Source organism: Boleophthalmus pectinirostris, unplaced genomic scaffold (genome assembly GCF_026225935.1).
Source record: "Boleophthalmus pectinirostris isolate CB_2022bp ecotype Guang Dong unplaced genomic scaffold, ASM2622593v1 HiC_scaffold_12, whole genome shotgun sequence".
Taxonomy (NCBI): domain Eukaryota; kingdom Metazoa; phylum Chordata; class Actinopteri; order Gobiiformes; family Gobiidae; genus Boleophthalmus; species Boleophthalmus pectinirostris.
Genome location: NW_026571018.1, coordinates 3,605,620 through 3,624,515, shown reverse-complemented (window position 1 = coordinate 3,624,515; position 18,896 = coordinate 3,605,620). Strand labels below are relative to the sequence as shown.

At 45.5% G+C, this 18,896-nt stretch overlaps 1 protein-coding gene across 1 annotated transcript in view; it reads left to right on the top strand.

Moving 5' to 3' along the window:
- The first annotated feature begins 1,628 nt into the window (after positions 1-1,628).
- The window catches only part of LOC110159843 (rap1 GTPase-activating protein 2-like), a 30,102-nt gene continuing 12,834 nt past the window's right edge, over positions 1,629-18,896 (top strand). Inside the window, exons 1-15 of the mRNA XM_055149021.1 lie at positions 1,629-1,990; positions 2,915-2,950; positions 6,439-6,511; positions 6,620-6,655; positions 8,473-8,505; positions 8,590-8,748; positions 10,526-10,626; positions 10,716-10,794; positions 10,889-10,942; positions 12,332-12,415; positions 14,567-14,667; positions 15,812-15,941; positions 18,159-18,302; positions 18,457-18,528; positions 18,601-18,687. Of these exons, the coding sequence (XP_055004996.1) occupies positions 1,947-1,990; positions 2,915-2,950; positions 6,439-6,511; positions 6,620-6,655; positions 8,473-8,505; positions 8,590-8,748; positions 10,526-10,626; positions 10,716-10,794; positions 10,889-10,942; positions 12,332-12,415; positions 14,567-14,667; positions 15,812-15,941; positions 18,159-18,302; positions 18,457-18,528; positions 18,601-18,687 (1,233 nt within the window). The 5' untranslated portion in view covers positions 1,629-1,946. The remainder of the gene's footprint in view (positions 1,991-2,914; positions 2,951-6,438; positions 6,512-6,619; positions 6,656-8,472; positions 8,506-8,589; positions 8,749-10,525; positions 10,627-10,715; positions 10,795-10,888; positions 10,943-12,331; positions 12,416-14,566; positions 14,668-15,811; positions 15,942-18,158; positions 18,303-18,456; positions 18,529-18,600; positions 18,688-18,896) is intronic.

Genomic DNA, 18,896 nt, shown 5'->3' with positions numbered 1-18,896 from the left:
CTCCCTCACTCACTCTTCTCTCTCTCTCTCTTCTTCTCATTTCCTCATCCTCTCCCTTCCTTCCTCTCACTTTTCCATCCTCTCATCGTACTCTATCTCCTTCCTTCCTCTTCTCCCTCTCTCTATCTTCATCTCTCCTTGCCGCTCCCTCCATCTCTCTCTCTCTCCTCATCCTCTACTCTCTCTCCTCCCTCCCTCACTCACTCTTCTCTCACTCCTTCTCTCTCTCCTCCTCTTTTCCTCATCCTCTCCCTCCCTTCCCCTCTCTCTGCCTCTTCTCTTCCCTCTCCCCCTTTCTCTCTCTCTCTCTCTCTCTCTTTATCCTCTTCTCCTCATCCTCTACTCTCTCTCTCCTTGTCTTCTCCCCATCTCTCTCTCTCCCCCTCTCTGTCTCTTCTTCCTCCTTCTGCCCCTCCCTCTGTCTCTCTCTCTCTCCCATCCTCCTTTAATCCTTGTCTCCTCATCCTCTACTCTCTCCCTCCCTCCCTCCCTCACTCACTCTTCTCTCCCTCCTCCTCTTTTCCTCATCCTCTCCCTCCCTTCCCCCTCTCTCTCTCTCCCTCCCTCCCACTCTCTCCTCTTCTCTCTCCTCATTTCTCTCTCTCTCTTGCTCTCTTCTCTTTCCTCCTCTCCACCCTCTCTTCTCTTTTCTCTCTTCCTCTCCTTCCTCTCTCTCTTCATGCTCGTCTCCTCATCCTCCTCTCTCCTTGCCGTCTCTCACTTCTCTTTCTCCCTCTCTCTGTCTCTTCTACCTCCATCTCTCTCTCTCTCTCTCTCTCTCTCTCTCTCTCTCCCCTCATCCTCTTCTCCTCCCTCACTCTTCTCTCTCTCCTTGTTTTCTCCTCCTCTTCTTCCTCCTTCGGCCCCTCCCTCTGTCTCTCTCTCCCTCCCATCCTCCTTTCATCCTTGTCTCCTCATCCTCTGCTCTCTCCCCTCCCTCCCTCACTCACTCACTCCCTCCCACTCTCTCCTCTTCTCTCTCCTCATTTCCCTATCTCTCTTTCTCTCTTCTCTTTCCTCCTCTCCTCCCTCTCTCTCTCTCTTCATCCTCTTCTTCTACTCTCTCCTCCCTTTGCTCCCTTACTCATTCTTCTCTCTCTTCTTGTCTCGTCCTCCATCTCTCCATCTTTTCCTGCCCCTCCTTCTCTCTCACTCTCTTCTCTCTTTCTCCCTCTCTCTGTCTCTTCTACCTTTCTCTCTCCCTCTCTCTCCTCATCCTCTCATCCTCTTCTCCTTCTTCACTCTTCTCCCTCTCCTTGTTTTCTCCTCGTGTTCTTCCTCCTTCTGCCCCTCCCTCTGTCTCTCTCTCCCTCCCATCCTCCTCATCCTCTGTTCTCTGTCTCCCTCCCTCCTCCCTCTCTTCTTCCTCCTTCTCTCCCTACTTCTCTCTCTCTCCGTCTTTCTCTTTCGTGTTCAGAGTCCGACCAGCGCCGATAAAACGTGACTGAGTCCATTAAACATTAACCCCCCTCCTCCCTCCTTCCCTCCCTCCTTTTATCCTCCTCGTTTACCTCCCTCTCTCCTCTTCCTTTGCGTTATCCTTTCTCACTCCTCCCTGTCTCCTTTCCTCTCTCTCTCTCCTCGTCTCCCTCTCCTCCCTCCTTTCCTCGCTTCCTCGTTTCCTTCGACTCAAAACCTTCCATCCCAAACGCTTCACATGGAACGAGGGAGGGAGCGGAGAAAGAGCTATGCAAAAAACCAGGACTGAACCAGGACTAAACCAGGACTAAACCAGGAAAGAACCAGGACTGAACCAGGACTAAACCAGAACTGAACCAGGACTGAACCAGGACCAGGACTAAACCCGAACTGAGGACTAAACCGGCACCGGAGACGAGGACGAGCGGAGCCAAAACAAATCACTGGACACAAAGGAAGGAGACGAGGAAAGGAGACGAGGAGACAAGGAAACGAGGAAACAAGGAGAGAGGAGACGAGGAGAGAGGATGCTGAGGAGGAAGAGGAGTGTGTCTTTCGGAGGATTTGGATGGTGAGTTTAACATTCTGGGAGTTTCTGACAGGAATAACGATGGAGTCTGGGTTTAGTCCTGGTTTAGACCTGGTTTAGTCCTGGTTTAGTCCCGGCTCAGACCTGGTTCGATCGTAACAGTAGTAGTGGTAGTAGTAGTAGTACTTGTAGTATTTTTGTAGTAAATAATTATTGAATGTTGTGAAACTTTCCGTGTGTCTAAAATCATTGACCTGTGTTTTTGTTTCCACTGAAGAATCCTCAGGACCAACTCAAGACCTGGTTTAAGTCCTGGTTTAATTCTGGTTCAGTCCTGGTTAAGTCTGTTGTGGTTTAGTTCCGATTAAGACCTGGTTTAGTTTTGGTTCAGTCCTAGTTTAGACCTGGTTTAGTCCTAGTTTACCCCTGGTTCAGTTCTGATTCAGTCCTGGTATAGTCCCAGTTTAGTATTGGTTTAGTTCTGATTTAAACCTGATTTAGACCTGGTTCGGTCCTGGTTTGGCCCAGGTTTAGTCCTGGTTCAGTCCTGGTTTAGTCCTGATTCAGTCCTGGTTTAGTTCTGGTTTAGACCTGGTTTAGTCCTGGTTCAGTCCTGGTTTAGTCCTGATTCAGTCCTGGTTCAGTCCTGGTTTAGTTCTGGTTTAGACCTGGTTTAGTCCTGGTTCAGTCCTGATTCAGTCCTGGTTCAGTCCTGGTTTAGTTTTGGTTTAGACCTGGTTTAGTCCTGGGTCAGTCCTGGTTCAGTGTTGAATTTAAAACATAATTTACAAATCTTTTCTCACTGAAGCTGCTTTAAAATCTACAAAATTCCTCTTTGTTTTGTTTTATTTTATTTATTTTTTTATTTATTTAATCCTGTAAAACCTCAAAACACCAAAAGTCATGTTTGTGTTTTTGTTTTTGTTTCTGAAAACTCAGGACTAATCCTCGTTTTTCTCTCTGTAGGATCGACAAGTCCACAGTGAGCGCCCTGAGAGCCCGGTGAGTCCCACACATCACCACGGGAGGGAGGGCATCTGACACACACGGGGAGGGAGGGCATCTGACACACACGGGGAGGGAGGGCATCTGACACACACGGGGAGGGAGGGCATCTGACACACACGGGGGGGGAGGGCATCTGACACACACGGGGAGGGAGGGCATCTGACACACACGGGGAGGGCATCTGACTATTTTCTTCATTATTTGTCTCCAAAACCAAAATGAAAAAACAGATAACGATTTGTTTTTGCAGTTTTTGATTTTGTGTTTAAATGAAAAATGGAAAAAATAACGACGACTAAAACCAGGTCTAAACCAGTACTAAACCGGTCACGGTCCCGGTCTCAGTCCCGGTCTGGTCCCGGTCTGGTCCCGGTCTCAGTCCCGGTCTGGTCCCGGTCTCAGTCCCGGTCTCAGTCCCGGTCTGGTCCCGGTCTGGTCCCGGTCTCAGTCCCGGTCTCAGTCCCGGTCTCAGTCCCGGTCTGGTCCCGGTCTGGTCCCGGTCTCAGTCCCGGTCTCAGTCCTGGTCTGGTCCCGGTCTCAGTCCTGATTTCAGTCCCGGTCTGGTCCCGGTCTCAGTCCTGGTCTCAGTCCCGGTCTCAGTCCCGGTCTCAGTCCCGGTCTGGTCCCGGTCTCAGTCCTGGTCTCAGTCCTGGTCTCAGTCCCGGTCTCAGTCCCGGTCTGGTCCCGGTCTCAGTCCCGGTCTCAGTCCTGGTCTCAGTCCTGGTCTCAGTCCCGGTCTCAGTCCCGGTCTGGTCTCGGTCTCAGTCCCGGTCTCAGTCCTGGTCTCAGTCCTGGTCTCAGTTCCGGTCTGGTCCCGGTCTCAGTCCTGGTCTGGTCCTGGTCTTAGTCCCAATCTCAGTCCAGCTCTGGTCCCAGTCTCAGTCCTGGTCTCAGTCCTGGTCTGGTCCCAGTCTCAGTCCTGATTTCAGTCCCGGTCTGGTCCCGGTCTCAGCCCTGCTCTAGTCTCAATCTCAGTCCCACTCTGGTCCCGGTCTCAGTCCGGGTCTCGGTCTCGGTCTGGTCAGCTTGCTTGATGTAGTCCAAGTCCGAACACAGTGAATAGGGAGGATTTACTCGTGTGACCAAAATCCCAAACTCAAGTGACCTGGACACACGAATGAAGTGAATGACTCAAAAAAGCATTTGACACGATTTATTCTCGCCATTCACCTTTGGTCTGAACAGAGCTTAAGGAAAGTTGAATTAACACTGGGGAAAGTTGAATTAACACTAAGAGAAGTTGAATTAACACTAGAGGAAGTTGAATTAACACTAGAGGAAGCTGAATTAACACTAGAGGAAGTTGAATTAACACTAGAGGAAGTTGAATTAACACTAGAGGAAGCTGAATTAACACTAGAGGAAGTTGAATTAACACTAGAGGAAGTTGAATTAACACTAGAGGAAGTTGAATTAACACTAGAGGAAGTTGAATTAACACTAGGGACTAGGGGAAGTTAAATTAACACTAGAGGAAGTTGAATTAACCTCAACTATATCAACTCTGGCAAATAACTCATACCCCCATTTAATTTTCAAATAGTTAAAATAACACTTATTTGTGTTAAAAAACAATTCAAAACCAACCATTTTAACCCACTAGTTTTTGCTGTGTGGGAGGACGGGAGGGCATCTGGCACAGGGATACAGGAGGACAGGAGGACGTCTGGTGCGTCGCCTTGGGGGAGGTCACTTGTCCCTGTCAAACTCATCTATGCACCTGTCATTCAAACCATCCCCCAGAGCTCCACCAGGGGGCGATGTCCAGTAATAACTGTAACTCCAACGAACACGTGTGATCTCTAGACCTCTCTGTCTCTCTGGGGCACCGTGGAACTTTTCTGGTTCTGCTCGTCTCCATGGAGATGTTCCGCAGCGTGGCATTCAGACGGTCTCTGTGCGATAAAGCGCAGGTGGCGGAAAAGTTACACAGTGTGTCTTTAAAGGTCCTGCTGAACAAAATGAACTCTTGTGAGATTTACGCCGTGTTAAAATGTTACACTCTCCCTCTCCTTTTCATCCCTCCATCTCCACTTCTCTATCTCTATCTTCTCTTCATCCCTCTCTCGTCTTCATCCCTCTCTCTTCTTCTTCCCTCTCTCGTCTTCATCCCTCTCTCCTTTTCATCCCTCTCTCCTCTTCATCCCTCTTTCCTCTTCATCCCTCTTTCCTCTTCATCCCTCTTTCCTCTTCATCCCTTTCTCCTCTTCATCCCTCTCTTCTCTTCATCCCTCTTTCCTCTTCATCCCTCTTTCCTCTTCATCCCTCTCTCCTGTTCATCCCTCTCTCCTCTTCATACCTCTCTCCTCTTCATCCCTTTCTCCTCTTCATCCCTCTCTTCTCTTCATCCCTCTTTCCTCTTTATCCTTCTCTCCTGTTCATCCCTCTCTCCTCTTCATCCTTTTCTCCTCTTCATCCCTTTCTTCTCTTCATCCCTCTTTCCTCCTTATCCTTCTCTTCTGTTCATCTCTCTTTCCTCTTCATCCCTTCTCCTCTCCTCTCTTCTACCCATCCCTATACCTCTTATATACCTCTATACCTCTTTCCTCTTCATCTCTCTCTCCTCTTCTTTCCTCTTTCCTCTTCATCCCTCTCTCCTGTTCATCCCTCTCTCCCGTTTGTCCCTCTCTCCTCTTCATCCCTTTCTCCTCTTCTTCTCTCTTTCCTCTTCAGCTCTTGCTCCTCTCTTCTCCCCATCCCTATAACTCTTCATCCCTCTCTCCCCTCCGCCTCCTCCTCCTCTTCATCCCTCTCTCCCCTCCGCCTCCTCCTCCTCTTCATCCCTCTCTCCCCTCCTCTTCCTCCTCCTCTTCTTCCCTCTCTCCCCTCCTCCTCCTCCTCTTCATCTCATTCTCTAATGCTTCTTTTACTTCACCCTCTCTGTCCAAAAGCACAGATTTATTTCTCCTCCTCTTCCTTCTCATCCCTTCATCCCTCTCTCCTCTTCATCCCTCTCTCTCCTCCATCTGTCTCCTGTGTGTGCACGTGTGTGTGTGTGTGCACGTGTGTGTGTGTGCACGTGTGTGTGGTGTGTGTGTGTGTGTGCACGTGTGTGTGGTGTGTGTGTGTGTGTGCACGTGTGTGTGTGCGTGTGTGTGTGCGCACGTGTATGTCTGTGTGTGTGTGTGTGTGTGTGTACGTGTGTGTGTGTGCGTGCACGTGTCTGTGTGTGTGTGTGTGTGTACATGTGTGTGTGTGTGTGTGACAGGAGTGGGGTGAGTCCAAGCACAGAATGTAAACAAGAGGCAACTGAGACCAGGTTTAGTCTTGGTTTAGACCAGGGTTAGTCTTGGTTGAGTCCTGACTGAGTCCTGGTTCAGTCCTGGTTTAGTCCTGGTTGAGTCCTGGTTGAGTCCTGGTTTAGACCTGGTTTAGTCCTGGTTTAGTCCTGGTTTAGACCTGGTTTAGTCCTGGTTTAGTCCTGGTTGAGTCCTGGTTTAGTCCTGGTCTCTCTCACATTAACTTGTGTTTTGTGTCCACAGGAAACAGGAGTCCAATGTGTCTTTATCCAACTGTCCCCCGTCTCCCCCCAGAACTGCCCCACCCACCATCAAGGTAAAAATACTACTACTACTACTAATACTACTTCTACTGCTATTACTACTACTACCTGTTGCTACACAGAATACATTAAGTGTTTTCTTTCTCTTTCTCTTTTGACAGACGGCTAATTTCTTTGGCTCAATGGAAAAACTGCAGGTAAGAAAAAACTGGACTAAACCAGAACCAAACTAGAACTACACCAGGACTAAACCAGGACTAAACCCAGACTTTACCAGGTCTAAACCAAGACTAAACCAGGTCTAAACCAGGTCTTCTGCAGCAGGTTCCTGAGGTGGTCGAAATGAAGTCAATTCCTCAAAGACAAAAGGCACGTTTAATTGACCAATCACAGCCCTGCCTCTTCCCCCATCCTCATATCGACCAGTCACAGTCCTCTGTCTGCCCCCGTCCTCATATCATATCGACCAATCACAGCCCTCCATCTGCCCATGTCCTCATATCGACCAATCACAGCCCTGTGCCTGCCCCCATCCTCACATCGACCAATCACAGCCCTCTGTCTGCCCTTGTCCTCATATCGACCAATCACAGCCCTCCGTTTGCCCCTGTCCTCATATCATATCGACCAATCACAGCCCTCTGTCTGCCCCCGTCTTCATATCGACCAATCACAATTTAACCTTTTTATTTTTTTTTACTTTATTTGTGTTCACTCACCTTTTCATGACGTCCTGAAGTGCTGTACTATAGATTTGCATGACTTCTGGTTAATGGTTTTCTATTACAAAATATCAGTGTAAATGTCTGGCGTAGCTTCATAAATTTGCACCATCACCAAAACTTCAACAAGGTCGGCAAAGGATAAACCTTCTTCCATCCCTGCAAGTTTTTCTGGTCTACTGAAGATATGTCTAAATACATGCATCCCGAATTTCACACTTCTGGTCATTGCGCAATTCACACTGGGAAGGATTTTCCGAAAAAGTGAGCATTAAACCTCCATGTTTGTTTTCCCAGTGGGATGTGTCTATTGTCAAAGTCGATCTTTTCAAGTCTTTTGAACCATATCACTTTTGTTTCTGGTTCTGATATTGTCATATTTTAGTTCTGGGATTCAGACGTAATAATTGTGTGGTTGTTGGATCCTAACAGCGGAAAACGGCTTGAGAAATGTGTTTGCGAACTCCATAAATGCAAAAGTGAATCAGATGTGTGTGACTCAAACCTCCGTTCAAACTGTTTCTCTTCCCAACGGAATTGAAAAATAGTGAAAGGTGAAGGTGATGGACAGGATTGATCCACAGGAGTGAGGTTTGCAGTCACACACATCTGATTCACTTTTGCAGTTATGAAGTTTACAAACTTCCGAAGCCTGTTTTCCGCTGTTAGGATCCAACAACCACACAACTACAATGTACGAATCCCAAAACTAAAATATGACAATATTAGAACCAGAAACAAAAGTGATATGGTTCAAAAGACTTGAAAAGATTGACTTTGACAACAGACGCATCCCACTGGGAAAACAAACATGGAGGTTTGATGCTCACTTTTTTGGAGGATCCTTCCCAGTATGAATTGCGAGATGACAGGAAGTCCGAAATTCAGGATGCGTGTTTAGGAGCTGGACCCCTGAGCAAAACTAACAACGTCACGAAATCAATTTTTTATTTTAATTGAAGTGTCTGAGTGAACAAGTTACTTAATTTTATTTATGACCGTCACGTTAGTTTTGCTCAGTAGTTCACTAATGCGTAGTCGTTGTTCGCCTTTAAGTTTTCGTCTTTCTTACCTTGATAGTCTTGGATAAATTCTTTGTGTTTATCCTTTGTGGATGGTGTTGGTTGAAAATTTGGTGAACAGATTTTTGAAGCTGGTAAAAAATACGCTAGACATTTATACAGAAAAACATAAACCGGAAGTTCCACAAATCTACAGCGAGGCACTTCCGGACATTGTGAAAAAAGTCTGTTTAGATCTTTTATAAATGTGATCTTTGTTTTCTGATCCAGGACGACTATATCCCCTACCCGAGCATCCAGGAGGTACGTCAGAGTCTTATCCCCGTGTGTCAGATGCCCTCCCTCCTCCCTCTTTCCTCGCTCCTCACCTGTGCCCGCTCTTCCCAGGTGCTGCAGAGGGGGGCGCCGTTCCCCCAGGTGGTGCGTCCTCAGTTCGGGGGGTACTGGATCGAGGAGAGCGCAGAGGAAGCGGCCCAAGGGGATTGTGGGATTGAAGAAGCAGGACAGGAGGTGGCGCGGGCCTACAGGAAGTACTTCGTAGGACGGGTACAGACCTCGTCGTATGGGATCTTTAATCTTCTGTAACCCAGACTATTTTATTGGAGAAAGTCATCGAAAATTAAACTAATCGATTGTTTAGGAAGCAGCCTTTTCCTCTCATGTTCGTTAGATTCTGCTGAACACTTGAAACAGAAATAAAGTCCAGATAATTTATTAGAACGCAGTACTTGTACAAGGAGTCTGGGCCGACATTTCCATGCAGAGACTGTACAATGACTTTTATACACAAACTATAGAGGGACGCGTCCTTGGTTTAGACCAGAGTCCTGCACTGGACGGGTATGGACAAATAGTTGCTGAAACAGGCAGGTTTTAACGTTCTGAAATTTTACAGGCGGGTATGCGGGCGGGTAGTGGCTACACACGGGCGGGTCAGGACTAAATCAGGACTAAACCAGGACTACACCAAGACTACCGTATTTTCTGGACTATAGGGAGCACTCTTAAGCCTCCAACCCCATCAAAAAACAACTATGCGCCCCACAATCCAGAGCGCCCTATACAAGAATCCACTCAGGTGTTCCAACACGACTTCAGTAAACTACAAAGCCGCACCACCCGCAGAACACTCAAACACACACGGAGCAGACAGAGACCGCACAGCGAAAAACACCCACAGACACACTCATCACTCCACGCCGACGAGGAACGGAACGGAGGAACGAACCGAAAAAGCGAGTGCAATGTGCCACTTCTAGACACAACTGAACAACTGAGTCACTGCGAACACGCCGACAATCCGTTGGTCCCAGACACACCCTCCCTACACGCCACAACTGAACAAAGCCCAGAGTCACCGTGAACTCCACAAACAAACAAAACCACCCACCCATCCAACTGTTGGGTTTCCTTTAAAGTCCCACGTGGTTTATTTGTGAAAAAAGTTCGAAAATAGACCATTTAATGACAGTGCACCTTATAATCTAGAGCAACTAATAGCCCGGAAAATACGGTAATAAGGCCATATTTTGCACTAATTCATTAGCTATTGTCTTCCAATTAAAGTAGTGGAGATTACAATAGATGTTTTTATGCATACACTGAAATCTTAATAAGCATTATTAAAAGTTTGATTAATACCGACTAATAGCTAATAAACTGTTTTTTAGTATAGCAATTACCACTTAGTTAGCAATTAATATGTGGTCCCTAAACTAAAGTGTTACCAAATTTGTACATGTCATTTTGATGCCTAACTTTGAACACTAATAAGTGAATAAAGGTTTATGTTTTATAGGCATTAATTTTACCTCATCTAATGCTCGCCCTGACTCTTATATATACTACATTTTTTGTGACCGATAAAATTAGTAGCTCTCTGGCATTTTCATTTTGTAAAAGTAGCTCACTGGATGAAAAAGTTTGGAGCCTTATAATCCAGAGCACCTAATAGCCCGGAAAATATGGTAACTTGTTCACTCAAACGGATTTATGAAGACATTTACACACACATTTTGCCACAGAAAACCATTAACTGGAAGTTCCGCAAACCTACACTTCGATCGTTGTGAAAAAGGTCTAAAGAAAGTATGATTGTTGAAAATCACATTCTGTGCAGAGGATGAGATGCAGGTCTTAAGGCTGTTGTTCTTCCTCCGTGCTTTTTAGACACAAGAGCTGAGCTGTTCGGTCTCAACTAAATCTCAAATTGAAAGTTAATTTGAAAAAGTGACTAGTTTTAGGTTTTAAACTGATGCATCTCTCCAGCTCTGAGTTTCCTTTAGTCCTGTGCACAGTTTGATGTTGGGCTTTTATTTTGTAGGAGCACCTGAACTTCTGCAGTCCCTTTGGCGCCGCGGGGCCCCTCCTGCTGTCTGTGAGACACGAGGCCGGTGACCAGGAGTTTTTACACGTCATCATCAGGTAAGACCGAGACCAGGACTAGACCAAAGACCAGACCAAGGACCAGACCAGGACAGGACTAAACATGTCATCTTTTCTGTTTCTTTCAGGTCTAAAGAGAAAAGCATTTACCATCGCCTGTCTCTGAGCGAAGTCCCAGAAATCCCTAGTGTCCCTGAACTGGCCCAGGTCTCACACACACACACACACACACGTCACACACACTCATATCCTCTTTTTTAATTCTCTAAATCTGTTCTTATTCCATGTTTTTGTGTTGCAGCTGCTGAACCCAGAAGCCGGGACTCAGCGCTTCTACCCCGTCCTCTTCCCAAAGGTCAGAGTCCTCATTTTGGTCTAAAAATTGTTTCAACTCACTCTACATGATCCTGGGTTTTGATTTAGCGATTTTATTTCCGTAAGATATAAATATTAATTATTTATATCTCCTGCAAGCACTAGAAACAGGTTTGATTGTCAGAGATGCTAAGCGTCCTCTACTTGATAAACCAGCAGGAAGAGGCCTTCAGCAGCCTTGCTCCGGATTGGCTCTTTGGTTGCTATGATATTAAGGATGGGAAGTCCAAATATGGAAATTGGCCCCAAATTCACCGTGTAATTGCAAGCCTTGATGAGCTTCATTTGACTGAAGCCGCTCTGGGTGATGTCACAATCCGTGTATCGTTCGTTCATTCGTTTTTCAATATATAATCAAAAATAAGAAAATGAAAAAACATCTATTTTCTTCATTATTTGTCTCCAAAACCAAAATGAAAAAACAGATAATGATTCATTTTTTTCAGTTTTCGATTTTGTGTTTAAATGAAAAATGGAAAAAAAATGGATAACGACCGTTTACGAGACTTAAACTATGATGCTGGACTGAAACAGGACTAAACCATTTTCAGTCCTGGTCTGGTCCTGATTCCGGTCTCAGTCCCAGTTTGGTTCTGGTTTGGTCCCGGTCTCAGTCCTGGTCGCAAGTATTGGTCCTGTTCCCGGTCTCAGTCCTGGCCCAGTCCTGATCCCAGTCCTGGTCTGGTCCCTGTCTCAGTCCTGGTCTCAGTCCCGGTCTCAGTCCCAGTCTGATTCTGGTCTGGTCCCGGTCTCAGTCCTGTCCCAGTTCTGGTCCTTTTCCCGGTCTCAGTTCTGGTCCCAGTTCTGGTCTGGTCCCGGTCCCGGTCTCAGTCCCAGGCTCAGTCCTGATCCTGGTCCCGGATTCAGTCCTGGTCTCAGCTTCGGTTTGGTTCCGGTCTGGTCCTGGACCTGGGTTAGTCCTGGTTTAGTCTTGGTTTAGTCCTGGTTCAGTCCAGCATCTCATTTTAAGTCACGTAAACGGGAAATGGCTGTTATCCGTTTTTTCCATTTTTCATTTCAACATAAAATCAAAAACTGAAAAAATGAATCATTATCTGTTTTTTCATTTTGGTTCTGGAAACAAATAATGAAGAAAATAGCAGTTTTTTCGTGTTCTTATTTTTGGTTTTATATTGAAAAACGAATGAATGAACGACACACGGATTCATCACACTCATTTGGTTCACCTCCTCACACAGTCTATGATGTTTTATTGCAGCTGCACGATAATAAACATGTGTTATCAGATAAACGTGTATTTGTCCCACATGTGGAGCTGGATTTTAAGACCCCCAGAGTGTTTTACAGAACCATTACATCATTCTTCATTCACACGTTAAGATCCCTGATTGTTTTGTTTTTGTTCCAGGCGTCTGAACTCATCGTGAACTTCGACGAACATGAAGTCAACAGCACCTTTAAGTTTGGAGTGATTCTGCAGAGGTTCGGACAGGTCAGAGTTAAATGTAATATAATTGTTTAATATCAGATATAAGCTGTGATTGTGGGTCTTTAAAGAATAGGTATTATGCAATTTTTTTTATTTTTTTTATATGTCATCCATGCATGTTTGAGTAATCTAGCCCACAAGGTTACGTCATCCATGCTCCCAAAAACATGATATAAAACTAGGGTGACCAGACGTCCCTAATTACTGTGTCTCCTGTCCCAGCAGATTTATCCAAAACTACTGATTTGTCCCTGTTTTATACAAGAAATGTCCCAGGTGTCCTTATTTTTGACAAATTTGATCCCACCCGACAGTAAAAAGAGGCATACGTTGTCATTTGTTTAGGTGAAATACTAAAAAGCTGCTTAAAAATAACCAAAACACGAAGAAAATGGCTCACATGTTAGTCACGAATGGGCCAAGTGCAACAATTTTTTTTTAATTACATGCTCGTTTCACAATTTTATTATTACAAATCACTAGGGCTGTAACGATATCTAAGTCTCATGATACGATGTCGTCACGTTATGAACCTCACGGTTCGATATTTATTGCGATATCGTGGGAAAGCTCACAATATGGTGGGAGGCTCATGATTAGGGATGTAACAATATCCAAATCTCTCTGTACGTTATTTTCACAATAAACATCTCACAGTACGATATTTATTGTGATATTTTGTGGAGGCTATGCGACTTTTTCCTCTTAAAATGCCTTGACAAAACTTAATCCAAAGAACTAAGACTTAAAAGTGCTAGAACTGTTATTTCTTCTTGTAGTCTGCACTGAAACGGAGCAAAGGATCATGGTCTATGTCAGGGGTCGGCAACCTGCGGCTCCTATAGCACTCCCCTAGTGGCTCCCTGGAGCTTTTTCAAAAATGAGTGAAAATGGAAAAGGAATGATTTTTTTGTTGTTGTTGTTTTAATCTGGTTTCTTTAGGGGTAAAACCCTCGTTCATCTCTGGTCATGGATCTGATCCATCAGCTGTGTGCAAATGCAAACACCTGAAAAGTGTTTCAGCAGAACAAATAGATGAGCTGAAGCGGGGGTGGTGTCCGGTTCCTCCACCTGAGAAGCGCTTTCCCCGCAGCCCCGTCTTGAGGGGCTAAGCACTGAGTGCTCCCATGTGTTTAGTGCTGCTGCCCGAGTTCAGAGCTTCTGCTCCGGGTTTATTTTCTGAGTGCTCCTATGCACGATCAGAAGAAATGCGACTGCTGCTCTGAATACTTCCATCATCATCGTCAAAGCAACAGGTAAACGTCGGTCACACTTTCAGCGCGTCAGCTCCTAAAACTCAGTTTATCTCAGTTTACACGCAAATGTGAAACCAGTTTTCCAAAATCTCCACTCTAGCCGGAGTTTTTAGAAAGATTTGTTTTCAGAGGCGATTTAACGTGTAAACGATGTGAACAAACTCAGGGAAATGTCTCAGTTTTTAAAAATACCCGTGTACATGTAAACGGGGCCTAAATGACAAAGGAATAAACACTAACCACCTGATTTCAGTGGCTACAGACGGCGCACCGAGTATGAGAGGGTCACAAAAGGGGTTTGTGTAATCATGAATGCTCATTTTGTATTTGTAGCCTACTTAGTCATTTTAATAGTCAGTTTATACAGCTAATATACTGACAGCCTGTGTTCCCTTCATATTAGGTTTATATAAGGCTTTTCATTTTTTGCGGCTCCAGGCAGGTATGGTTTTTGTTTTTTTGGGCCAATATGGCTCTTTGAGCATTTTGGGTTGCCGACCCCTGGTCTATGTAGTTCCCTCTGTGTTTTTTGCACCATAACTCTTCATTTAAGCAAAGACACTTGTAATTCGATAAATTGTGACGCTCCACGATATTATTGTGAGAACTTTGACGATACGATCTCACGATATTTCGATTATTGTTACATCCCTACAAAACGGGCATCCCAGTTTTTTATTTTGAACATTTGGTCACCCTGTATAAAATTATAAGCAACAACTTCACAAACCTGATGCAATGTGTTGTAGTTTCATTAATACATTATTTTGTGGTGAATATAACATTTCAAAACAATAAAAGATAACACGGTGATCTGTTGTGTGTTTGCAGAAAAAAAAAACTCATAGAATTAAAAAACCTGCTCTTTAAACCATTAAGTTTGTGGTGTTTGTTTCAGGTGACCGAGGAGGAGCTGTTCAGTAACACAGAGGAGACCGAGGCCTTCAAAGAGTTTCTGTCTCTGATCGGACACACAGTGGAGCTGCAGGACTTCAGCGGGTCAGTCCTGGTCTAGTCCTGGTTTAGGCTTGGTTCAGAGGCTCTCTCTCTCTCTGGTCTCTGGTCCTGGTTTAATCCCAGATCAGGCCTCTCTCTGGTCCTGGTTTAGGCCTGGTTCAGATCAGGTCTCTCTCTGGTCTCTAGTCCTGGTTTAGTCTTGGTTCAGATGCTCTATCTGGTCCTGGTTTAATCCCGGATCAGGCCTCTGTTTGGTCCTAGTTTAGGCCTGGTTTAGATCTGGTCTCTCTCTGGTCTCTGGTCCTGGTTTAGTCTTGGTTCAGACACTCTCTGGTCTCTGGTCCTGGTTTAATCCCAGATCAGGCCTCTCTCTGGTCCTGGTTTAATCTTGGTTGAGACGCTCTCTCTCTGGTCTCTAGTCCTGGTTTAGTCTCAGGTCTCTCTCTGGTCTCTGGTCCTGGTTTAGTCTCAGGTCTCTCTCTGGTCTCTGGTCCTGGTTTAGTCTCAGGTCTCTCTCTGGTCTCTGGTCCTGGTTTAGTCTCAGGTCTCTCTCTGGTCTCTGGTCCTGGTTTAGTCTCAGGTCTCTCTCTGGTCTCTAGTCCTGGTTTAGTCTCAGGTCTCTCTCTGGTCTCTGGTCCTGGTTTAGTCTCAGGTCTCTCTCTCTGGTCTCTGGTCCTGGTTTAGTCTCAGGTCTCTCTCTGGTCTCTGTCCTGGTTTAGTCTCAGGTCTCTCTCTGGTCTCTGGTCCTGGTTTAGTCTCAGGTCTCTCTCTGGTCTCTGGTCCTGGTTAGTCTCAGGTCTCTCTCTGGTCTCTGGTCCTGGTTTAGTCTCAGGTCTCTCTCTGGTCTCTGGTCCTGGTTTAGTCTCAGGTCTCTCTCTGGTCTCTGGTCCTGGTTTAGTCTCAGGTCTCTCTCTGGTCTCTAGTCCTGGTTTAGTCTCAGGTCTCTCTCAGGTCTCTAGTCCTGGTTTAGTCTCAGGTCTCTCTCGGGTGTCTGGTTCTTGGTTTAGTCTCAGGTCTCTCTCTGGTCTCTGGTCCTGGTTTAGTCTCAGGTCTCTCTCTGGTCTCTGGTCCTGGTTTAGTCTCAGGTCTCTCTCGGGTCTCTGGTCCTGGTTTAGTCTCAGGTCTCTCTCTGGTCTCTAGTCCTGGTTTAGTCTCAGGTCTCTCTCGGGTGTCTGGTCTTGGACAGGTTCCGGGGCGGTCTGGATGTGGTCCACGGTCAGACCGGGTCTGAGTCGGTCTACACGGTGCACAGGGATCAGGAGGTGATGTTCCACGTCTGCACTAAACTGCCCTACAGCCCCGGAGATCCCCAACAGGTATGACCTCTGACCCCCACGTGACCCCTGTATGACCCTTGAGTGACCCCTGTGTGACCCCATGTCCTCTGCGGGTCAGAACACTTTTGAACCTTAATCGTTTTGTCAGATTTTCTAACTGAGCTCAGATACTTCAGGTGAGTGCTGTAGTTGCCATAGTAACTGGACTTTGGACAAACCTGAAAATAGACTCGAAAATAAATTGTTGTACTGATAAATATTCGCTCGGCATCTGTGAAAGTTTTGTATTTAAACTGTTAATGAAAGTTATAAAACAGAGAAGGGCTTCATGCTCAAATACTTTAGTTTTTAGGATTAAACTGTGAAAAAGTCAGACGTGACCCAATGCGTCTCAGTTCAAGAAAACAGCTTCAAGTACAGAAACGATGCAAATTCAAAAAGTTTAAAGGGCCCATCTCATGCAAAATCAACTTTTCAGAGCTTTCTACCTTCTAAGAGTGACGTGTGGGCCTTGTATTTGTCGCTGAAGTGTTTTTTAGATTGATTATGCATTTTTTTTTAACAAATTGCAGTGTATTTCTGCCACCCTCCCACGTGACTACAAACTAAAGCTGCTACAACGATGATCTGACGTAGCAGAAAGCGCTTCACACCTGTGTTTACCTGTTGTACACTTGAGTGCACCTAATTCGTTTTTTCCATTTAACTTATTTAACTCATTTAGCTTATTCAACTTATTTAACTTATTCAGTTCATTTAGTTCAACCAATTTAGCTTATTATAATATAATAATAAAACTCTTCCTCATCAGTGGGTGTTCAGTATTTGTCACCTTGGTTACTTTCTTGGTTATTCAGTCTCTGGTCCTTTCACATTTAGACACTGCTCTGTAATCTGGTCAAGTGCCTCAAAAAAGGATCTTGTCAAACTTCAACTAATCCAGAACAGGGCGGCTCGTCTGGCTCTGCGCGGCCGGTTTAGGACCAGCGTGAGCGTCGTGCATGAGAGGTTCCTGGTTTACTGTTGAGGACAGATTTACCTGTAGCCTTATTTTGTTTTTTTAAAATGTCTGTATTTTACAAAGACCGTTGAGCCTGTTTGTACAACTACTGCCTTCTAGTGGTCGGCAGGTTTTATCACAAGACAAGCTTCACGTGGACATTTTATATTTCCACTGCCCAGGACTAATGCTCTGAAAAGAAGTGTTCTGTACAGAGCGATACTGCTTTGGAACACGCTCCCCCAATCCTTAACTGTTCACAAGAATGAACCAAGTTTTAAGAAAATGTTAAAGAAATATATTGGAAATTGTACAGAATTATATATAGTCACTATTGTGGACTGTATGAACTTATGTGTGAACGTTTTGTTATTATAATGGAAAATTTTATTGTAAATTATGCCAACTTGGACCCCAGGAAGAATAGTCTTTACCCCAGTAAAGGCTAATGGGGATCCAATAAATAAATAAATAAATATATTGCATCTTGGAAAAGAAGACTGAAATATTTCAAAGGACTTGCCTGAGCAACATTCAGATTTCGGGGCAATTTTGGTTCATAATCGAGTATAAAGTCCCCGATAGTTTGTTCAGATATCACAGGACTTCATACAGACGCATCACTGGCATTCTCACCTTAGTAAGTTTCACTCTCTGAAAGTCCGTCGCTATCGCAGTTTTCCACTTTATAATCAACTTCATCATCACTTTGAAATCAATAGAAGTCACTTTCTCTAAACTTATCCATAAAATACACCCGCTCCTCATTATTTCTAAAACTGCTCGTGTCCATTGCTCGTGTTTTGTGTTGTGTTTTTTCCGGAAGCTACAATCGTCACTACTTCGATTAATTTCGGGGAAAAAACTGCGAAAACATATCCTTGGTCAGTCTAGTGTGCGCTGTAGTGGCCCCACCTATCACAGTCTCTGTTTACATGTGAAAAACCGAGCCGTTTCTAATGGTCGTCAAATCACGTCTTTAGTGAAACAGCGAAGGTGTCAAAACATGTCATTAAGGAAACAACGGGGTCACCAAATGTCGTCTTCATGGGGGAAAGAGACTAAAACACTATGAAAGGGACTTGTTATAAATCTTTTTATGGGGGGGCAGATCACATTAAAATAAAGATCAGATTAAAGCCTAACAAAGTTTCAGACAACGCAGTGCCCCCAGTTAGCACTACACGTCCAGGGAATGTCAATTACGTGAGCTGCAATTCCCGTTTAAAACCTGAATCCTGTTTGTCCGGTCTCAGCTGCAGAGGAAGAGACACATCGGGAACGACATCGTGGCCGTGGTTTTCCAAGAGGAGCCGACGCCGTTTTCCCCGGACGTCATCGCCTCCAACTTCCTCCACGCGTATGTGCTGGTGCAGCCACAAGAGGGCGACGTCTACAAGGTCAGAGGAGGGTGAGGGAGAGGGGAGAGGGAGGAAGGGTGAGGGAGGAAGGGTGAGGAGAGGGCAGGAGAAGAGAGGAAGGAAAACGAAAAGTGAGGGAGAGAGGAGGAGCTGATGATTTGTGCTGACGTGCAGTTCTCCTGTCGTCCACCAGGTGTCAGTCACGGCTCGAGAGGACGTCCCTCCCTTTGGCCCCTCGCTGCCCCGCCCCCCGTTCTTCCACAAGGTATTTACATAACAGTCCAAGCGCCCTCTGCTGGTCTACACGTGACACTAACCCTTCGTCTTCTTGTCTCAGGGGTCAGAGTTCAGGGAGTTTCTTTTGACCAAACTGATAAACGCAGAGAGAGCCTGCTACAAGAGCCAACGCTTCGCCCGCCTAGAGGTGAGTGACAAACAGCCACACGCTCTAACCCCGCTCCTGCTGCGTTCAGGTGTCCTCGGGAACTCAGGAAAATGTTTTCTCGAGTTGAAAAATGCACCTGAACCATGGACTGTGTAAAGAAGTGGACTGAGTGAGTGTGATTGTTAAATTGTCGATATAAAAGAGTCATAATTTTCAAGTTATCAACCTGAATCTTGAACAGGACTGAA